The sequence below is a fragment of the Tupaia chinensis genome, unplaced genomic scaffold, assembly GCF_000334495.1.
Source record: "Tupaia chinensis unplaced genomic scaffold, TupChi_1.0 Scaffold000360_1, whole genome shotgun sequence".
NCBI lineage: Eukaryota > Metazoa > Chordata > Mammalia > Scandentia > Tupaiidae > Tupaia > Tupaia belangeri.
In genome coordinates, this window is record NW_006159856.1 from 993,009 (window position 1) to 1,016,396 (window position 23,388).

Below are 23,388 nucleotides of genomic sequence, written 5' to 3' on the forward strand. Positions count from 1 at the left end.
CCTCCTCCTGTCTCTCTATTCTTAAAGAGAGATTCAGAAAACTTTCCTAGTAAAGGACAGATAGCAAATATTTTTTGCTTTGTGACCATAGAAACCACTCTTGCAACGTAGCACAAAAGTACCACAGACAGCATGTACATAAGTGGACAGAAGTCTGCTAACCTCTGGTTTAAGTGGTCCTGGAACTTCAGATTTATTCTTCTGACTCCAGAAAATAGCACAAGTTCTCCAAGCACAACAACCCTGGGTTCTTCATCCTCTTATCCTCAGAGAGCCCCATCAATAGCAGTGCCCTCTTCCCAGTCCCCCATTCTCCTGGACATACGGCCACGGAAATGCCTCAAGGTTTGTCCCCTCCTCCCTGGTCCCTGCTGCCACCAAAGTCAACCTTCTGACCAGTCCTCTTGGGACCTTCCTGAGTGACCCCATCCAGGTGGTAGATTCCAGCAGAGGAGCCCAGACTGACCATCTAACACATCGCAACTTTGAGATCTGAGGTCCCTTATCAAATTCTGTCTCCCTTGAACTGTGACAGGGTCATGATATACCAACACTAATCATGAATGTCAACAAGCTGCAGGTCTCAGCAGCAGCAGGTTCCATCACACTGAGAGCGTGTGCAGCCAGGCACGTAACAGAGTCCACCACCACCCGGCCAAGTTCTGAGTTAAACTCCCTACAGGACCAGCTAAGTCTCCCGGGGAACGCTGCTTTCTGCTGAGCACAGCAAAAAGAAGAAAGAAAGAAAAGCAAAGGGTGACAAGACACAATGGTGCTCCACGGGTCTAACCAAACTTGGACCAACAGGCTAAGGCCTCAGGGGCTCAGAAGAAACACTGTACCTTTTGGAAAAACAAGGAGAAGTCTTTGGTGGCGCTGCCCTTGGCTGCCTTGTTCTTTAAGGCCATCTCCTCGATGGTGTCCTGGAGGAACTTGGCCAGCTCCAGCTTCACCCGTAGCTCTTTTTTCAGTCTTTCCTCCTGTCAAGGCAAAGAGAGAGGCGCCGTACTCCCCAGGCCTCTCGCTCTCTCCTTTCACCCACCCTGTCCCCACTACTTCACTAGAGGGTGCAGCTCAGCATCACAGGCTCAGGCTTCATGACTGACCCCAGCAAAAAAAAGCATCCCAGACCTGAATCCAACACATGCCCTACCCTCTGTCTCACACACTGGAAAAAACACATTTTACAGAAAGACACTGATTTCACTGAATGCAAAACATCTGGAAACTCTTCTATTTTATGGTTTTAAAGAACATCTGGGGACCAGCAGTTAGCATAATGGCTATGTCGCTGGACTCTCATGTAATCGGCCATGGTTCGAGTCCCGGACCCGGTGGCTTAAACTCACGCTGGGCGCGTGTGCGTGCGTGCCCATCCCCCCTGGGGGGGTGATTTCTCACTTTCTGTCTCTCTCTGTCTGTCTGGCGAGCACATGTACCCCATAGCAAAAACCTCTGTAAAAGAAAATCTGTGTGATCCCCTAGAGGTGGTGTCAGCATACTTTTTCCAAAAAGGGCCTATAGGTAAAGCTGGGTTTCGTGGACTGTGTGGTTTGAAACAACTGCCTAACACTGCTAGTGGCTCACAAAAAAAGGCCCAAGACACGATACACGCAGGGAAGGTCACTGTGAAACTTTAGCAACCACAACAGACAGGGCTGTTGGGCTAGATGTGGCTTATGGGCTCCAGTTGGCCAACCCTGTGCCAGATGAATCTCAGAGTCCATGAATATGTCTCAACTGTGGCATGAAAGATTCTGGTCTAAGAAAACATGTTTTAAAACACATTTAAAGAGAAAAAAATCCAATTCATAATTAGAGCACAGTTGAGAGACTGAATTATGCAGTCACTGTAAATCTTCAAAAATACCTAACACTGGGCCAGCAGGTGACATGAGTGCTGAACTCCCACATGGCTGACCATAGTTCAAGTCCTGGACCTGGCAGCTTGCTTCCTAACTTTCCCTTCCTCTCTCTCTCTGTCTCTTTCTAGTTAAATTAAAATAATAATACTAATAATAATTAAATAATTTTTAAAAACCCTAACACCTAAAACACCAGTCACTAACACCTAGTGTAACTAACTTTGGGCTCCTTCGGGAAGGACACCCTGCCACACCACCCTCACCTTAATGGACTGGGTCTCAAATGTGGATGGCAACATGTTGGGGAAGAGCTTCACGGCCACAGGCAGCAGGAACTCCATGAAAGGAACCACCACAAAGACAAGGAAGGGGACCAGGCGAAAGAGGTCGGCGCAGATCCGGAGAAACTGTGAAGAAGTGGCAGTCCGTTAGGGTGCTGAGAGGGCTGGAGCAGGAAGCGTTCAAGCTTTTCTCTCACTACTGCTTACATAGGCAGTGGCTCACAGGAATACCAAATAGCCCAAGTTCCAAAATCACTTAGCAGCCAATCCTGAAACCCATTTTCCCTCAAAGCACGTGCTGATGGCCTTCTGAAATGTACAGTGGAGTGCTAACACCATGGCTGCTGGCTGTTTTCAGCACTATTTGCCAGTGCCCATGGCTAGACACCAATGGCAATAGCAAAGGGGTGAGGACGAGTAGCTATGGGAGTGGTGAGGGGCACCAGGGAGGCTGAGGCACAATACCCTCCCCCCCCAAAGACTGAGGAAAAGATAGCGTGCTGTGCCCGTCCGCTGTGTGTCCTTAGCTGGTTAGAGCTAAAACTACACACTATAAAGCAATACTAGGGTAAAACACCAAGTTTAACTGCTATAAACAAACTGTGCTTGATGCCACTAAAGAAGGACACAATTTAGGGACCAGAAGGTGGTGAAGAGGTTAAGATGCTGGATCCCACATGGCCAACTGTGCAGTTGGAGTCCTGGACCTGGTAGTCTGAAAATCACTCCGGGCGTGTGCATGCATGCCCCAAATGCAGAGGAGATTGGAGAAGAAGGGACTGCAGTATGGCCATCCTCCATTGTGGGCGATGCGGGGAGGGTCTCGCTTTTTCCCTCTCTCTCGCTCTCTGTCTCTGGCAAGTGCAACATGTCCTAGAGCAAAACTAAAAATAATAATAGTAAAAACTTTAAAAATCACAAATTTGAAATATTGAAAATTCTTGCAAAAGATGAACAATCACCAGCTAGGTTCCCAGAAAGCTCAACTTCCTCTTCAGTAGTGCTTACAGTAGTATCCTTCGTGCAGTACTGCTCCTTCCACTGCACTGCTCCACTGAAAGTACAGCTGCTCACAGCGCTGCTCCTTTTACTGTACTGCCGCCCCCACGGCACTGCGTCTTTAGTGCCGCTCCTTATGGTGCTGTTCCCATAGGACTACTCCTCAGAGTACTATTCCTTTCATACAGCAGTACCAGTGTTCCTCATAGCACTGCTTCTATAATACTACTCCGGCCTGGTGGCTAAGCCAACCAGATCCCACATACGGCCTGCACAGTTCAAGTCCCAGACCCAGCAGCCTGAGAAACATGCTGGGCCACTGTGCATGTGTGCCCTAAATCCCAAAAGCAGGGAAAATGAAGGAGAAGGGATTTTGGCATGATTATGCCCAATGAGGAGTATGTTTTCACTTTCCCTTTCACTTTGTCCCTCTCTCTGGCAACTGAATGCACTATATGGCAAATTAATATAAAATAATAACACTCCTTACGGTACCACTTTTTATAGTATTGCTTCTCACAACAATTTCCTTATAGTACTGCTCCTTTTTTTTTCAGTTTTTTTCTTTCTTTCATGAGAATAAGAGAGAGATACAGACAAGCACCTCAGTAGAGTCATACTGCAATCCGGCCCCCTCTCCCAGCCAGCCTGAATCATGAATGCACACGCAGGCCTGCCATGTACAGGTCAATCTGAGAGCAGAACCCAGATCTTCCACATGGCTTCCAGCATGGCGGAGAACTGGCTACAACTGTGCCACTGTGGCTGGGCCTAGGGCTGCTCCTTTTATAGTACTACTTACTTATAAAACTTTCTAAGCCCACAGGAACCAGAACATTCTCTTATTCACATTAGCATCTGCATTTCCATTACAAATAATTAATTTGACACCTTAAAAGAGTGACATCATTTCTAGGTGACAGGCCTCATTTGCGGCCTGTCTGATGTCTCTCCGTGATTAGACACAGGTGATATATTTCTCACTGGAAAACGTCATATGCCATCTCCTTCTTGGGTGCCATGGCACCCACCTTCCCCTTGGTGGTGCTGAGATCACCTAGTCCAGGTATTCTGCAGAGTTTTCATGTCTCCACTTACAAGTGAGCAACTTCTGGGAGACATCTCAGACCATGCAAATGTCCCTCTTCTCAACAGCCCTTCTCCCCAGCATGGGTAGCATCAAGCCCGTTTCGACTCTGACAGTTACAGAGCAGTACGTCCTCTCACCCCATTCCCTACCTACCATCTGAAGAGGTTTTCAGGGAATCAGCGTTGACCCTATCTGTTACTGTCTTGGCATTGTTGTTTTCAAGTACTTCGTACTTCATCATGGTCTCACATATCCTGGGGTCCCAAAAATACCTCTTCTTCCACTGACTACTAACAGGGCTACAGGACCCACATCAGAGCACAGAATGACTTTCCCAATGCCTCTATTCCATACTGACCTTCATGGTTTTGCTATAGGGTTTGTGTGCTGGCGAGAGACACACAGAAAGAGACAGAGAGAAGTGAGAAATCAGCCCCCAGGTGAATGGCCATGCTGTAATCCCTTCTATTCTCCTCTCAGGATTTTGAGAATGTATGCACACTTGCCCGGGGTTGGCTGGGGTGTTTTTCAAGCCACCAGGTTGGGAATCAAACCATGTAGTCGGCCATGTGGGATCCAGTCTCCTTAACCTCCACACCTGCTGGCTCAGTTACTGGTTATAAGTGCCTGTCTGTTAAGGACATAAATTATCTTTTTTAAAATTGCCAGACGATGTATGTGTTCACCAAAGAGAAAAAGAGAGGAAGAGGGGGAGTGAGAAAGCACCCCCCAACAGGGTGTGGTCAAGCCACAATAATTTCTCTTCCATCTCCTCATCCTGTCAGGATTTGGGGCACGCATTCACATATACTCAGCACATGGTTCAAGCCACCAAGACTGAGACTTGAACCTCTGTTGACCCTGTGTGATTCAGTTTTCCTTAACCACTAGGCTATGGGGCTGGTCCAACTATCTTCTATTTATTCAAGTTCAATTCCCACTGCAGGTAACCAGCTGGGCTAGAATGAACAGATAAACCCACAGGTGCCCCAGTCAGCAGTCACATGGTACCAGCACAAAGCCCTCAGCCCCCTGCCTTTCCGGTGGTGGCCTAGTACTTGCATGCGAAAGGCCTGACAAGGAGGTGACAGAGGGAGATTACCCAGCACAAGGGTTCCAAGGCCTGCCTGAGATTGGTTAAAGAGGAGCAGGGCTGGCACAGAAAGCTAAGAGGAAGCTAAGAGCCAGGGGATGAGCTGTTGAACATGGGAAGGCTCTGGCTCTCTCAGGAAGAGGGCAGCCTCTCAAGGGTGTTAAGTACAAAATTATGTTTGTTTTAAAAGGATTCTTCCTAGGACCAACAGTTGGCATAATGGCTGTTGCTGGACTCCCACGTAGTTGACAGTGGTTCGAGTCCCGGACCCGGTGGCTTAAACTCATGCCTGGCTCGTGTGCATGCATGCCCAAGATCCTGAGAGGAGAATGGAGAAGGGATTGTGGCATGGCCATCCCCCTTCGGGGGGGTGATTTCTTGCTTTCTGTCTCTCTCTCTCTGTCTTTCTGGTGAGCGCACACGCCCTACAGCAAAAATCTCTCAAGAAAAAAAAAAGAATTATTTTATTTATTGATTGATTTACATGAGTTTTGCCAGAGAGACAGACAGAGAGAGAGAGAAAGCAAGCCCCCAATGGGGCCGGCAGGTGGCATGGTGGTTAAAGGCACCAGATTCCGACATGGTCAACAATGGTTTGAGTCCTGGATGAAGGCTTACTTTCTTGCTTTCTCTCTCTCTCTGGTCAAATTAAAAAATAATAATAATAACAAATAGAATAAACTAAATAATTCTTAAAAAAAAAATAGGAAAGCAAGCCCCCAGGTCCGGGACTTGAACTGCAGTCAGCCATGCAGGAATTCCAGTACCTTAACCACCATGCCACCTACTGGTCCCAGAGCTAAATGTGTTTTACGGCAGACTGGCAAGAGCTTGAAGGCTGGCTATAAGCTATAGGAGAAAGTGAATTGTTGAGGTATCTCAGGCTTCTGGCCTGAGTGCCTGGCTGCCCTGTTTGACTGTAAGACAAACAGCCATGTATCTGAACAGGAAAAAAGCCAGAAGCCAGGGAGTAACATCACAGCACCAAGAGAAAACAAACGTGCGTATTAAAAAACAAAGACAGAAGAGACATCAACACATCAGCAGTCAGTGCTACAACTCAGGTGGTGTTAAGGGTTCAATTTTTTATAAGTTTCACTGATTTTTTTTTTCTTACCAAAAGAAGCAGAAAGCAAGTCTTAAAAATATGTTGAAAACAATCTACAAGGTGTGACAAAGGTAACGGTGCATCCCCATTACCTGCCTGCGCTCTCGGCGGGTAAGAGTGTGGCCGTTGAGGATGCGCCAGAGCATGCGCGCAGCGATCTTGGTGTCAATCCAGAGCAGGCGGAAGCCGTGGTAGTAATGCTTCAGCTCATCCAGTACCTTCTGCCCAAGAGACTTCTTCACCACCACCTCTGCTGCAGGGCTGTACACAGGGCCACCTTCCTCCAGTTTCTTATTCTTGTCCTTCAAGGACTTGAGGGACTTCTCTACCACGGAGTCATCGCCAAGAGAGCGTGAGGAGTGCCAGGAGCGCACAGGGAGGTATTGGGGTCCCGTGACAACCAAACCCACAGAGGCAGGGGTCCATGGCACTCGTGCCATCCTGTGCAAGTGCTCAGACCATGAAGTCCGACAGCAGAGGTGATCATCTCTAAAGGAAAGGGACACAGGGTGGACTGGAGTACAGCAGCCAAATGGAACATTCCTTGAGGAAGGAAAAATGGAAAATAGCAATGAAAAGTCAGGACTCGTTTCTGACTGTTCGGCACCAAATACTAACAAGAACAAAAACATGCCACAGTGTATCACAACTACACACCAATTCCCATCTACTTCCTGATGTCTGAACCGTGCCCAAGGAGCCCTTTGGAAAGGCTTATGTGTGAGACCAGGACAGTGTGGGGTCCATCTCACACTGCTGGATGCCCCATATCCAATGGTGATGCTGGTTCACCGGTCTCCACAGAGACAAGGGGGCTTCAGACATGAACATGATCGCCAAGAGCTTCATCCCTGGACTAACACACCATCTCTGTGTGGGTCTCACAATCCCACTCCCAATGACTTGAGGAGGTTTACATTGCTTTGGGATTCTGAGGGATGGAGGACATTGAGAGAAAGAGAAAGCAGGCCCCCAATGGGGCCGGCAGGTGGCATGGTGGTTAAAGGCACCAGATTCCGACATGGTCAACAATGGTTTGAGTCCTGGATGAAGGCTTACTTTCTTGCTTTCTCTCTCTCTCTGGTCAAATTAAAAAATAATAATAATAACAAATAGAATAAACTAAATAATTCTTAAAAAAAAAATAGGAAAGCAAGCCCCCAGGTCCGGGACTTGAACTGCAGTCAGCCATGCAGGAATTCCAGTACCTTAACCACCATGCCACCTACTGGTCCCAGAGCTAAATGTGTTTTACGGCAGACTGGCAAGAGCTTGAAGGCTGGCTATAAGCTATAGGAGAAAGTGAATTGTTGAGGTATCTCAGGCTTCTGGCCTGAGTGCCTGGCTGCCCTGTTTGACTGTAAGACAAACAGCCATGTATCTGAACAGGAAAAAAGCCAGAAGCCAGGGAGTAACATCACAGCACCAAGAGAAAACAAACGTGCGTATTAAAAAACAAAGACAGAAGAGACATCAACACATCAGCAGTCAGTGCTACAACTCAGGTGGTGTTAAGGGTTCAATTTTTTATAAGTTTCACTGATTTTTTTTTTCTTACCAAAAGAAGCAGAAAGCAAGTCTTAAAAATATGTTGAAAACAATCTACAAGGTGTGACAAAGGTAACGGTGCATCCCCATTACCTGCCTGCGCTCTCGGCGGGTAAGAGTGTGGCCGTTGAGGATGCGCCAGAGCATGCGCGCAGCGATCTTGGTGTCAATCCAGAGCAGGCGGAAGCCGTGGTAGTAATGCTTCAGCTCATCCAGTACCTTCTGCCCAAGAGACTTCTTCACCACCACCTCTGCTGCAGGGCTGTACACAGGGCCACCTTCCTCCAGTTTCTTATTCTTGTCCTTCAAGGACTTGAGGGATTTCTCTACCACGGAGTCATCGCCAAGAGAGCGTGAGGAGTGCCAGGAGCGCACAGGGAGGTATTGGGGTCCCGTGACAACCAAACCCACAGAGGCAGGGGTCCATGGCACTCGTGCCATCCTGTGCAAGTGCTCAGACCATGAAGTCCGACAGCAGAGGTGATCATCTCTAAAGGAAAGGGACACAGGGTGGACTGGAGTACAGCAGCCAAATGGAACATTCCTTGAGGAAGGAAAAATGGAAAATAGCAATGAAAAGTCAGGACTCGTTTCTGACTGTTCGGCACCAAATACTAACAAGAACAAAAACATGCCACAGTGTATCACAACTACACACCAATTCCCATCTACTTCCTGATGTCTGAACCGTGCCCAAGGAGCCCTTTGGAAAGGCTTATGTGTGAGACCAGGACAGTGTGGGGTCCATCTCACACTGCTGGATGCCCCATATCCAATGGTGATGCTGGTTCACCGGTCTCCACAGAGACAAGGGGGCTTCAGACATGAACATGATCGCCAAGAGCTTCATCCCTGGACTAACACACCATCTCTGTGTGGGTCTCACAATCCCACTCCCAATGACTTGAGGAGGTTTACATTGCTTTGGGATTCTGAGGGATGGAGGACATTAGTGGGTGTGCTGAGTATGGGGGGGGGCTTCTCTTCTAACAGGTGACTTTCTGTGTGGACTTGTGGCTCTTGAGTAAGTCTTGAAAAGAGGCGAGGTTGCTCATATAACCAATACAGACCTGTGCACCAGCTGACTGAAGCAAAATAGCAAAACCCAAAGAAGAGAGCCCAAGGCCCACTTCTTTCTGCTGCTCACTCCACCCTGGCACCAACAGGCCTGAGCCCTGAGCCTCTGCAGCTGTCCTCAGCTTATGCTCCCATTTCATTAAGCCTCTCTGATCACCACCAGAACCCTTTTTTTTTTTGAGAGGTTTTTCCACTATAGGATGCATGTGCTCGCCAGAAAGACAGAGACAGAGAGATAGAAAGCAAGAAATCACCCCTCAGGGGGGATGGCCACACCACAATCCCTTCTCCTCTATTCTCCTCTCGGGATCTTGGGCATGCATGCACATGACCACCAGCACTCTTCCATCTCGCCTGCAGCACTGTCATCCTGGTGCATACCCTGCCCAACACTGACTGTCTAAGAGAGAAGGTGCACAGTGTCCATCAAGCCAGCTTTTTCCAGTGGAATGCAGGAGCTAAGAGAGCTGAAGAGCAGATGTGAAGCTGCACAGGTCACAGCAGGAAGCAGTGAGATAAAAACCTCTGAATTTTATTGCCTTCCCTGCCCCAAGCCCCGAGCAGCCACAGCAGGCTGGTTTGCAGCTCTGGGCTCCAGCCACTGCACACCCAGTGTTCACCCCCAGCCAGCCATGTGTGCCCGGCTCAGAGTTCAGGGTTTATGCACAACGCAGAGGCTTTCTTCAATCATGATGCCACATACATACAATATGAAAACAACTGACCTGAATGACTGATTCTCCTTCAAGTTCATAATCTCCTGTTCATCTTGGCTGGCACATTAGAACACCCCTCCCCCAAACCTGTGCCCAGCGCACACACAAATCCACCCCGGGTGCCCACAGCTCCCACTTAATTCAGAGGCAGGTCATGTATCAGCACATGCCACATTCTACCACTGTCACTCATCACTCTGCATCTGCTGTGAACCTGGCACTGAGGGCCCGGGCTCTAGAGCAGAGTATACAAGCTCAAATTCTGGCTTCATTACATACTGCAGCGTGACCTTACCCAAGTGACTTAACCTCTCTGTGTTGTGGGAGTTTCCTTTATAAATGTGTGTGTTAACATATGTTAAATATCCAGAAAGGTGTAGGCCCACAGCAATACCCACCACAAAGTGGCAGCTGCAATTACTGTCCCATCAAAGCAGCAGGGAAGCTGCCAAGTAGGGCTAGAAAAAAGGTGAGATTTGTCCAGTTTGGCTTCTTCTTTCACAGATGGGAGCCCTACAGGACCAGGAGGTACATGCCTGCCTTGGCTGGCAGCCCAAACAAGCAGGTGTAGCTGAGGCAGAGCACCAACAGCCTGGAGCAGCTCAGGTCATGGAAAACACCCAGCTCTGAGGCCTGAGCTGCTGGGGCTCAACTCTGGCACCAGACACTGGGTGTGAACCCTTTCCCTAAGAACTCCCAAGACATGACATACTCGCCTCAACTACAGAAATGCAAACCCAATAGAGATTTCACAGGAAGACTGAATGAAGAGATATGTGGATGGACAAGCAGGTGGCATGGTAATTAAGGTGCTGGACTCCTACATGGTCGACCGTGGTTGGAGTCCCAGACTTTGCAACTTGCTGTCTCACCTTCTCTCTTTCCCATATGCCCTATAGCAAATTAAAAAAATAATAATAGTAATAAATAAAATTAAATAATTCTTACCAAAAAAAGAGACATGTAGAAAGTGCCTGGTGAATCCTGGGACCCTGACGTGGACTAGATGGAGACAGAGAGGCCCAGAGAAGATATAAAGGGTGTCCCTCCTTGGTCTCTGTGGTCCACAATGTGGGACAGTTAGTCCAGGCTCTCCCCAGGCCTCTGTCTGGCCCCACCCCACCACTCTCCAGGTTGAGGCCCACGAATCCATCCTGGGTGAGTCGCAGTCTCACCAGCAGAGCCAATTCAGGCTCTGATCACTGCCTTGTTTCTCTCCAGCCAGCTGCTGACCACGCTTTGTACTACCTGTGCTTTGGCCTCACCTTCAAGTGTGGGTAATGGTACCGTGGTGCCCACAGAGAGACAAGTGTTACCTCCTATCTTCACCGAGTATAGCTATCCAATCCTTACTTAGCAAGGAAGAGCATGCTTCCACAAGAAGGCCTGGATCAGCATGGGGCCAGTAACAGGCAAAGAAAAAGACACAAAAAAACAGGCCAAGAAAGAAATTTATGGCATTTTCAGTAAAGGCGGGAAAATCGACAGATCAGGAATCTTCAAATTAAAAAAACATTTTAAAAATTCCTGTAGAGCATATAAACTCACCAAAGAGAGACACAGCAAGGGAGAGTGGGAAAGTGAAGAAGCATCTCACGGGGTGGGGTGGACTATATGCTGCAATCCCTGCTCCTCTATTCTCTCGAGATTTGGGGTACACACACACACACACACACACACACACACACCCCTGGCATGTTTTCTAAGCTCCTGGGTCCAGAACTTAAACCACATAGTCTGCCATGTAGGATCCAGTCACCTTAACCATGCTACCAACTGGCCTGGTGATTTAATATAAAAAACTTTTCCTCAACACAAAACTAATCTGGGCACTGGGCTTCCAGATAGCAGCCAGGGCAGACAAGAGCAGCGAGAAAAGCTGGGCCTGCTGTGCCTGGCCACAGCCAAGGATAGCAGGAGTAATACTCCCCAGGAGAACCTGTGTACCCACCAGCACAGGACAAACAGCTTCAGCTTCCCACCATCCAAGAAACCAGATTTTTCTCCCCCTGCCTTTTCTCTCCTTTCCTTTCTCTACAAAGTAGAAAGAACCACTCTGAGCAAAGCACCACCTTCAAAGCAATGCAGGCTGTAGAGGGGCAAAGGCCCATTCAAGCACACGGAAGAGCTCAGGTGTTTGTTAAAGTCTCTGTTGTAGGACCTGACTCCCCTGTTAACTCAACCTGGAGAGCCTGCCGTTATCTTCAAGAAAAGAAATACTATGAAGTGCCTTATGAAGGGGCTGCACAGCCACCCAAACAAGCAGGCATCAGTATACCAGTGGGCGCCCAGATCCGCTGTCCTCCCACAGCTCATTCCGATCCTTGTAAACCACTGTGACAGGGCCATAGGCACGAATGCCAGCCACTCCCAAGGAGACAGCTCCTGGCAAGGCCATGCCGCTCACTCCCAGAACCTCTCGCCACATACTGTGCCTACACAATGACCCAATGCCAAGTCAGGGAGGATGCCAACCACAACCTGCTACCCTCAGTTCTTCAGGAGCATGATGCCAGCAGGGACAAAGCTACTCCAGCAACAAGAAAAAAATAAGGACAATGCAGCAATAGCCACCTGGACCAGAAGGGGTGATTCCAGAAATGCAAGAAGACTCTCTACCCAGGGCTTTGTGTTTATGTGATTCCATGTCAGGAGGTAAAGCCACTCACTCTCAGAATGCTCACTCCCTACAGCTGGGAAGCTGGAGGATGCACAGACTATCACAAGACCACAAAGGGGAGGCCACAACTCCCCACACATCATTCCAGACTTGGGGCCACATGTTCCAAATTTCCAAACCAGCCTTACTATATGCCAAGTACATGCACTACAGGGACACCCACTCTAACTGTCATCAACACAGTAATGTCTCCCCACAAATCCTGCCAGTGCTTATGCTAAGCTGAGAGTAGTAACAGAAATATTCTCACATGAATTCAGATTTTCCTATTAAATGAGATTGGAGTGTACTGCATTACAGTTTAACCACTTATTCTGTAATACAGAATTAAGGAACTTGGGTGCTGCTCCTCTATCTTCAATTCTATAAGGAAGATTAAAAGCTGCTAGGTAATGTCCACGATGTAGTCTTAGATGCAAAATATTCTGCCTGTTGGAGCAGGAGTTTCAACTGAAGACTACCTGAGGCTGTGAAACAACTTTTAAAAAATATAATTATTTTATTTAACTTTATTTAAATTTGACCAGAGAGGGACAGAGAAAGTGAGAAAGCAAGCTGCCAGATCCAGGACTCAAACTGCGGTCGGCCATGTGGGAGTCCGGGTCATGTATCAGCACATGCCAAATTCTACCACTGTCACTCATCAATCTGGCTGTGCTGTGAACCTGGCACTGAGGGCCCGGGCTCTAGAGCAGAGTATACAAGCTCAAATTCTGATTACATACTGCAGCGTGACCTTACCCAAGTGACTTAACCTCTCTGTGTTGTGGGAGTTTCCTTTATAAATGTGTGTGTTAACATATGTTAAATATCCAGAAAGGTGTAGGCCCACAGCAATACCCACCACAAAGTGGCAGCTGCAATTACTGTCCCATCAAAGCAGCAGGGAAGCTGCCAAGTAGGGCTAGAAAAAAGGTGAGATTTGTCCAGTTTGGCTTCTTCTTTCACAGATGGGAGCCCTACAGGACCAGGAGGTACATGCCTGCCTTGGCTGGCAGCCCAAACAAGCAGGTGTAGCTGAGGCAGAGCACCAACAGCCTGGAGCAGCTCAGGTCATGGAAAACACCCAGCTCTGAGGCCTGAGCTGCTGGGGCTCAACTCTGGCACCAGACACTGGGTGTGAACCCTTTCCCTAAGAACTCCCAAGACATGACATACTCGCCTCAACTACAGAAATGCAAACCCAATAGAGATTTCACAGGAAGACTGAATGAAGAGATATGTGGATGGACAAGCAGGTGGCATGGTAATTAAGGTGCTGGACTCCTACATGGTCGACCGTGGTTGGAGTCCCAGACTTTGCAACTTGCTGTCTCACCTTCTCTCTTTCCCATATGCCCTATAGCAAATTAAAAAAATAATAATAGTAATAAATAAAATTAAATAATTCTTACCAAAAAAAGAGACATGTAGAAAGTGCCTGGTGAATCCTGGGACCCTGACGTGGACTAGATGGAGACAGAGAGGCCCAGAGAAGATATAAAGGGTGTCCCTCCTTGGTCTCTGTGGTCCACAATGTGGGACAGTTAGTCCAGGCTCTCCCCAGGCCTCTGTCTGGCCCCACCCCACCACTCTCCAGGTTGAGGCCCACGAATCCATCCTGGGTGAGTCGCAGTCTCACCAGCAGAGCCAATTCAGGCTCTGATCACTGCCTTGTTTCTCTCCAGCCAGCTGCTGACCACGCTTTGTACTACCTGTGCTTTGGCCTCACCTTCAAGTGTGGGTAATGGTACCGTGGTGCCCACAGAGAGACAAGTGTTACCTCCTATCTTCACCGAGTATAGCTATCCAATCCTTACTTAGCAAGGAAGAGCATGCTTCCACAAGAAGGCCTGGATCAGCATGGGGCCAGTAACAGGCAAAGAAAAAGACACAAAAAAACAGGCCAAGAAAGAAATTTATGGCATTTTCAGTAAAGGCGGGAAAATCGACAGATCAGGAATCTTCAAATTAAAAAAACATTTTAAAAATTCCTGTAGAGCATATAAACTCACCAAAGAGAGACACAGCAAGGGAGAGTGGGAAAGTGAAGAAGCATCTCACGGGGTGGGGTGGACTATATGCTGCAATCCCTGCTCCTCTATTCTCTCGAGATTTGGGGTACACACACACACACACACACACACACACACACCCCTGGCATGTTTTCTAAGCTCCTGGGTCCAGAACTTAAACCACATAGTCTGCCATGTAGGATCCAGTCACCTTAACCATGCTACCAACTGGCCTGGTGATTTAATATAAAAAACTTTTCCTCAACACAAAACTAATCTGGGCACTGGGCTTCCAGATAGCAGCCAGGGCAGACAAGAGCAGCGAGAAAAGCTGGGCCTGCTGTGCCTGGCCAAAGCCAAGGATAGCAGGAGTAATACTCCCCAGGAGAACCTGTGTACCCACCAGCACAGGACAAACAGCTTCAGCTTCCCACCATCCAAGAAACCAGATTTTTCTCCCCCTGCCTTTTCTCTCCTTTCCTTTCTCTACAAAGTAGAAAGAACCACTCTGAGCAAAGCACCACCTTCAAAGCAATGCAGGCTGTAGAGGGGCAAAGGCCCATTCAAGCACACGGAAGAGCTCAGGTGTTTGTTAAAGTCTCTGTTGTAGGACCTGACTCCCCTGTTAACTCAACCTGGAGAGCCTGCCGTTATCTTCAAGAAAAGAAATACTATGAAGTGCCTTATGAAGGGGCTGCACAGCCACCCAAACAAGCAGGCATCAGTATACCAGTGGGCGCCCAGATCCGCTGTCCTCCCACAGCTCATTCCGATCCTTGTAAACCACTGTGACAGGGCCATAGGCACGAATGCCAGCCACTCCCAAGGAGACAGCTCCTGGCAAGGCCATGCCGCTCACTCCCAGAACCTCTCGCCACATACTGTGCCTACACAATGACCCAATGCCAAGTCAGGGAGGATGCCAACCACAACCTGCTACCCTCAGTTCTTCAGGAGCATGATGCCAGCAGGGACAAAGCTACTCCAGCAACAAGAAAAAAATAAGGACAATGCAGCAATAGCCACCTGGACCAGAAGGGGTGATTCCAGAAATGCAAGAAGACTCTCTACCCAGGGCTTTGTGTTTATGTGATTCCATGTCAGGAGGTAAAGCCACTCACTCTCAGAATGCTCACTCCCTACAGCTGGGAAGCTGGAGGATGCACAGACTATCACAAGACCACAAAGGGGAGGCCACAACTCCCCACACATCATTCCAGACTTGGGGCCACATGTTCCAAATTTCCAAACCAGCCTTACTATATGCCAAGTACATGCACTACAGGGACACCCACTCTAACTGTCATCAACAAAGTAATGTCTCCCCACAAATCCTGCCAGTGCTTATGCTAAGCTGAGAGTAGTAACAGAAATATTCTCACATGAATTCAGATTTTCCTATTAAATGAGATTGGAGTGTACTGCATTACAGTTTAACCACTTATTCTGTAATACAGAATTAAGGAACTTGGGTGCTGCTCCTCTATCTTCAATTCTATAAGGAAGATTAAAAGCTGCTAGGTAATGTCCACGATGTAGTCTTAGATGCAAAATATTCTGCCTGTTGGAGCAGGAGTTTCAACTGAAGACTACCTGAGGCTGTGAAACAACTTTTAAAAAATATAATTATTTTATTTAACTTTATTTAAATTTGACCAGAGAGGGACAGAGAAAGTGAGAAAGCAAGCTGCCAGATCCAGGACTCAAACTGCGGTCGGCCATGTGGGAGTCCGGTGCCTTAACCGCTAAGCCATCTGCCAGCTTCACATATTTGTTGTTCTTTTTCTTGCCTTTATCTCATTTTTCTAAGGAGAGATTTTTGCTTTTTTTTAACTTTTTTTTTTTTTGGAGAGGTTTTCGCTATAGGGCACGTGCGCTCACCAGACAGACAGAGAGAGACATAGAGACAGAAAGCGAAAAATCACCCCCCAGAGGGGATGGTCACGCCGCAATCCCTTCTCTTCTATTCTCTTCTAGGGATCTTGGGCATGCACACACACGCGCCCGGCGTGAGTTTTAAGCCACTGGGTCCAGGACGTGAACCGCGGTCGACTATGTGGGAGTCCAACGACATAGCCATTATGCTACCTGCTGGTTCCCAATTTTTGCTTTTTTAAAGAGAGATTTTTGCTATAGGCACATGTGCTTGCCAGAGAGACAGAGAGACAGAAAGCAAGAAAGGTGATGGTCATACCACAATCGCTTCCCCTCCATTGTACTCTAGGGATTTTATACACAGGCACACACATGCCCAGTGTGAGTTTTAAGCTGCTGGGTCTGGGACTTGAACTGTGGTTGACTATGTGGGAATCCAGCGACATAATTATTATGCCATCTGTTGGTCCTCACACATTTGTTTTTCAAGCCACCAGGGCTGGGAGCCAAACGGCAGTCAGCCATGTGGGATCTGGCTCCCTATGCACAGTGCTTTAGCTATTGTGCTATGGGGCTGTCCCAGCTTTTGTGTTTTAAAATGAATCTAAATTTTAGAAAAATGCTTGGTGAATTCAACATCTACTTCTAATTAAAAATACTTCAATATATGAGCCAGCTCCATGTAGCAGTAATAAGGAGCTTCTCAAGAGAAGCTGGAGTCCACCCAGAGACTACATTTTAAATTTGAATCCCTGGACTGATAAGCCTGAAATACAAGCAAATGCCTCAAATCCAACACACTGGAAGACTTGAGGAAGGGGTATTCATATCTCTATCTTACTCACTGTCACTCTCACATGCATGTGCATGTACTCTATCATGAATAAAACAAAAAAAGCTTAAAGCAAGAATAAACTGACAAGGCAAAGCGTACATAAACCCCAAATCTCCCATTGTATCTAAGAGGAGAACCCTAGATCCTGTTGTTGTAGCTGGGATGCTGCATGCTGACCTCAGCTGTTCTGACGCAGCTCTGGGTGAGAATTGAGCCCAGCACCAGGAACAGCAGCGCTGGGAAGGAAGAACAGGTGATTTGCAAGAACCAAGAAGGTCATGGCCAGTAAGTGAACTTGTGCTGCTGTATGAGGTATGCAAACAAGAAAACATGGTGGTGTGGTGTCCAGAGAAGAAAATTACCTGAGTCGGTATCTTGCAAACCAGTAATAATCACTTAGAAAGAAAATATAAAGGACTAATGAAAACAAAATATCTGAGAATTGTCTTAAAGCAAAGCATGAGGCCTCTATAAAGAAAATGACAGGACCAGCAGACAACGTAATGGCTATGTAGCTGGACTCCTATGTAGTCGACCATGGTTCGAGTCCTGGACCCGGTGGCTTAAACTCACACCAGGCATGTGTGCATGTGTGCACAGGATCCCGAGAGGAGAACGGAGGAGAAGAGACTGTGGTGTGGCCATCCCCCCCAGGGGGTGATTTCTTACTTTCTGTCTGTCTTTCTGGCAAGCACACATGCCCTATAGCACCAAGGCCTATAGCAAAAAACTCAAAAAAAAAAAAAAAAAGAAAGAAAAAGAAAAAGAAAAGAAAATGATACGCATTTTTCTGAACGAAGGAAAGCTCTTAATAAAGAAACCAGGCACTTGGAAAGACTCTGCTATTTATTTATTTATTTATTTATTTATTTATTTATTTAAATTTTACCAGAGATGGATACAGTGACAGAGAAAGAGAGAGACAGGGAAAGTGAGAAAGCAAGCTTCTAGGTCTGGGACTCGAACTGCAGTCAGCCATGTGGGAGTCCAGTACCCTTCACCACCATGCCAACTGCCAGCCTCGACTCTATGTTATTTTACAAGTTTATGTTCCCAAGCGGTTTGGTGGGTCTAGTGACATTTGAGTTACAACCATGCTGAAGTTCATCTATAAGGATAGAAAAGAAACCAAAAGAAGGTCCAGAAATGAGGTCCAAAAGTCCTGATCCCTGGGATGAACACCTGCTGGAGAACTCACTTAGGAAAGCGGCAGGTGCTGGTAAAAAGAAACCAATGAGAGACGACTAGATAGGCTGTTGGAGGCACCAGTCAGAATATATTCTCTCTACATCCTTGGTATTTATGCATGTGAACCCAAGCCACTCAGCCTGCCCCCCTACCCCCCCCCCCCCCAACCCTGCAATAATACTGGTTAGTACTTTAGAACAGACCTCACACCAAAGACATCTGGTCTTTTCTGAAAACCCAAAGAGCAGACCCGGGGGGCTATATCCTCTAGGGCAACCACGAGCTCAACCCCCAAGTCATTACCACATTCCAAACGCCCATAGATTAGAGTTCACATCAGAATCAAATCTAGAAAAGTGCATTAATAGCAAGAGCAAAGAATATTTTAGACTCTAAAATATCTAGCCTGAAGCCTAGTGGGTATGGAGTTGGATCCCACACAGCTGATCATGCAGTTCGAATCCCAGCCCTGAAGGCTTGAAACACACACCAGGCACACATACACACACAAGTGCCCAAAATCTCAACAGAATGCAGAAATGGAAGAGAATGGACTATAGCATGACCAGTCTCCTTTAGAGGGTGCTGTCTGTCTCTCTCTTTCTGTCTGTCTGGCAAGTACATGTCCCCTCTGGCAATCAGAAAAAAGGAAAAAATATAAAGAAAACATTAGAATAAAAACAGACTTTTAAAGAGAAGCTTAGTCAGCATCTACATCAAACACTGTTCCTATACCTGGCAATTCCAGCCACAGACACATTCCCACATGCTCAAAAGGCCACACAAGGGTCAGCAGGTGGCATGGTGGTTAAGGCGCTGGACTCCCACATGGCTGGCCGCAGGTGAAGTCCCAGGCCAGGCAACTTGCTTTCTCAATTTCTCTCTCTCTCTCTCTGGGGAGCATGCATGCCCTGCAGCAAATTAAAAAGCAACAATAATAATGATTAATAAAATAAATAATTCTTTAAAAAAACCCACACACAAGTCTGGCTGCTTGTTTCAGCGCTTTACAAAAGCCATAAAACTAAAAATATGCTTAACCATGATTTTGCTTTAATAGAACCAAGTTTTCACGTATGACTCATAGTTTTTATTTTAAAGAACTGATGTGTCGGGACCAGCAGTTGGCATAATGGCTATATTACTGGACTCATGTATAGTAGACCGTGGTTTGAGTCCCAGACTCAGTGGCTTAAACTCATGCCAGGTGTACGTACGTGCATGCCCAAGATCCCAAGAGGAGAATGGAGGAGAAGGGATTGCGGTGTAGCCATCCCCCCCTGGGGGGGTGATTTCTCGCTTTCTGTCTCTCTCTGTCTTTCTGGTGAGCACATGCACCCTATAGCAAAAATCTCTCCCAAAAATAAAAATGATGTGTCTCAGGGAGAACCTTTCTCAAAAGTTTTATAGCTGACATGGAATGACAAATTAACAACCGTAAATAGACACAAAAACACAAAAGCCCTCGTGGCTATGAGGAGCAAGGACAAGACAAAAAAAAGGTGATCCTGTCTTAGGCAACTGGCTGGGATAGTAATATCACTGTTCTCTCACAATGGAAGAAACAGGAAAAGAAATGTGAGTCCACTGTGGATGTGCTAATAAACCTAAGCACCCAGGAGACGGCATCTCATACAGGTGAGACTAAGGTAAGAAAGAGGCTGGGTGCGGAGCATAGCAGCCCTGGGAAAGGGACAGGAGGGAGGAAAGAAGGTGACACTCCAGGAAGTCCTCTTGGACTGACCCACTAGCCAGGCAGCAGCATCACAGCCTCACTATGCCATACTATCACCACCTGTGAATTATGGCTTATCACCTCGCTATACTGTGGGTGCTGAGGAGAAGGGTTAGTCCACCACGCCCAAGGTGCATCCCCCAGGACCAGCCACGGGGTGTGCCACATGGTCCTCTTTTAGTCAGCAGGCCTCTTAGGGAAGGTTTGCTCAGATCTCGACATCTACACCACTGCCCGGCATATTCAAGCAGCTTTTTGCACAAATACGTGGAACACCACTAAAGATCGCAGCTGTATGAAGCAAAAAAGATTAGCTACATTAAGCACACAAAGCTTATGCAGGCTGTGATTACAACTGTATGCACAAGAAAAAGGTCAGAATAAAATGAACTAAAATGCTAATGATTCACTAAGATATATGGTTGTAGTTTTCGAAATGAAAAGGAAAAGATTTAAACCAAACAAAACTGGGGTGGGGGTAGTATGGTGATTACGGTGCTGGACTCTCACATGGTTGACCATGGTTCTAGTTCCAGACCCGGTGGCTTGCTTTCTCTTTTTCTGTCTCCCTCTGGTCAAATTAAAATAATAATAATAATGATGACAATAATTAAAATGAAATGAACTAATTCTTTCAAACAAAAAAAACACAAAGAACAGGAAATTAGAATACACTATTTCCCTCAAAAAGTGAGTCATAGCACCACTCTCCTGCAGTTTTAAGCTTCATTTTCATACAGACAGGTTAAAAGTGTCATTCATTTACTTACACACGGCTTATCAACCCCACGGTGTTGGTACAACTGAGACAAGCACGATCCCCCAGACTACCTATGACAAAAAAAAAGAAAAGAAAAGAAAAAAAGAAAAAATAAGTAAATAAGCCCCAAGTCAGGTGATGTGTACCAATATAATCTATTTAAAATTTTATTTACAATTTTGCTGTGAGGTACAATGGCCACACCACAATCCCTTCTCCTCCAGCCTCCTCTCAGGATTTTAAGTATGCATGCACTTGTGCCCAGAGTGCTTCTCAAGTCACTGGCTCTGGGACTAGAACTGCATAGTCGACCATGCAGTATTCCAGCTGCCTTGACCACCACACCACCTGCCGGCCCTTGACCTTGTCATTTAAAGTCTAAGAGTGCTGATTTCTTTGGTAGAAACCTCTGTGTGTAAACACGTCTCTGGAAGCCTGTCCTGAGTGTTGAACTTTTAGAGTGCTAAGTGAGGAATCTGCTCCATTTAGAAAAAGTGTCTTGGGGTGGTCCTCCAGAAAGAAGGGAGTACTGACACAGTCTCTGGCTCCATACACCCCAAGTGGGAAGTCAAATAGATCAAATCTCAGAAGGGAGCACTGGGTTCTCCAACCAAAGGTCCAGAAGTTCAGGCCTTCAGGCTCCCACCAGGTGGGACTAACTCATACTTGCTTCTTGTGGGGGAGGCCAGGGTACATGCGACCCTGAGTGGACACACAGCCTGACAAAGCAGGCAACAATCCTGAGGGGGCAATGGCTGTGAGAATTACCAGGAAATAAACACCAAGAGTAAGCCACTTCTTGGATTAAAAACAGCAATATAACACATTTTTAAGATTTTAATGTGAGAGGACTTCAAAAAGTTCATTAAAAATGGAATTATACCAGGCACGTGTCTGTGCGTGACTCAAGATCCCAGGGGGAGAACAGAGGAGAAGGGATTGTGATATGGCCATTTCCCCTGGGGGGTGATTTCATGTTTTCCGTTTCTCTTTCTCTGTCTTTCTGGTGAGTACATGCATCCTGTAACAAAAATCTCTCCAAAAAAAAAAAAAAAAAAATAAATTTGGAGTATGGGTTTATTTTGATATAAATAAAGTTAGAAATCCATGCAGTTTTTTTGAGATTTTCTAAAAGAATTATTTATTTAATTTAATTATTATTTTTTTTTATTCGACCAAAGGGGGAGAAAGCAAGACACTCGGTCCAGGACTCGAACTACAGTTGGTCATGTGGGAGTCTAGCCTTAACCACCATGCCACCTGCTGGCCCTACAGTTTTTTCTTTTTAATTTGCTAGAAGATACATGTGTTCCTCAGAGAGACAGAGAGAAAGTGAAAAACGCCCCCATGAGGGATGGTCATGCAGCAATTCCCTTCTCTACATTTCTCCTCATAGGATTTAGGGTAGGCATGCACATGCACCTGGCATGTTTTTCAAGCTGCTGGGTCCAGGACTTGAACCATGTAGTCAGCCATGTGGGATCCTGCTGCTTTAGCCACCATGCCACTGGCTAGCCCACAGTTTTTTAATAGGATGCATATTCTTTTCTTTTTTTTCTCTTTTTGGAGAGGTTTTTGCTATAGGACGCGTGCGCTTGCCAGAAAGTCAGAGAGAGACAGAGAGACAGAAAGCAAGAAATCACCCCCCCAGGGGGGATGGCCACGATGCAATCCCTTCTCCTCCATTCTCCTCTCGGGATCTTGGGCATGCATGCACATGTGCCTGGCGTGAGTTCAAGCTGCTGGGCCTGGGACTTGAACTGCAGTCGACTACGTGGGAGTCCAGCAACATGGCTATTACGCTAACTGTTGGTCCCAATAAGATGCATATTCTACAAACTCTTTGAAGACTGCTCTCAATTTTATTTCATTTTTTCAAATTTGCCAAATGGTCTGTGCACTCCAGAGGAGAGGCAGAAAGCACTCCCAGTGGAGTGCCACAATCCTCTATACCCCATCCCTCCATTCCTTTGGGACTCTGGATACACACACAGAGGCCCAATATGTTTCTCAATCTGCCAGGCCTGATATTTGAACTACAGTCAGCCATGTGAGACCCGCTGCCTTAACCACAAGGCCACAGTCTGGCCCCATCTTCCTATTTCTGAAGCTCTTCCTAACTTACTCTAGATCCCAAAAGCATAAGTCAGAGTTCATTCAGTCCACCCACATGTGGGGCCCAGTGTGATCCAACCCATGCACAAGACAAAAAAGGAATGGGAACAATGGGGTAGAAACACCATTCCCAGGAGATGCCAGGCAAGACAGGACTAGGGGCCAGTAGGGTAGCAGGAAGAACCCTGCAATGCCCATCTGACCTCACACCTCCTGGCAGAGGGGTGGTAGAAATGGGTTTCAGTTGTGGAGAGCTTCCTGGGACTGGCCCACCACAAGGGATTAAAGGAAGGCTACCTTGGGGCCAGCAGGTGGTGTGGTGGTTAGGCACTGGATTCCCACGTGGTCAACTGCAGTTTGAGTCCCAAGCCTGGTAACTTGAAAATCATGCCAAAATGCTTGTGCATGTGTGCCCAAAATTCTGAGAAA

The 23,388-nt window shown here is 47.0% G+C and overlaps 1 protein-coding gene across 2 annotated transcripts in view; it reads right to left on the minus strand.

Annotated features, from left to right (window-relative positions):
- LETM1 (leucine zipper and EF-hand containing transmembrane protein 1) overlaps positions 1-6,997 on the minus strand; it is a 35,949-nt gene extending 28,952 nt beyond the window's left edge. For both annotated transcript variants that reach the window (XM_006152897.3, XM_006152896.3), the window contains exons 1-3: positions 6,529-6,997; positions 2,129-2,272; positions 843-980 (exon numbers count right to left, since the gene is read on the minus strand). In XM_006152897.3, the coding sequence (XP_006152959.1) occupies positions 843-980; positions 2,129-2,272; positions 6,529-6,876 (630 nt within the window). In that variant the 5' untranslated portion in view covers positions 6,877-6,997. The remainder of the gene's footprint in view (positions 1-842; positions 981-2,128; positions 2,273-6,528) is intronic.
- Between the last annotated feature and the right edge of the window lie 16,391 nt (positions 6,998-23,388).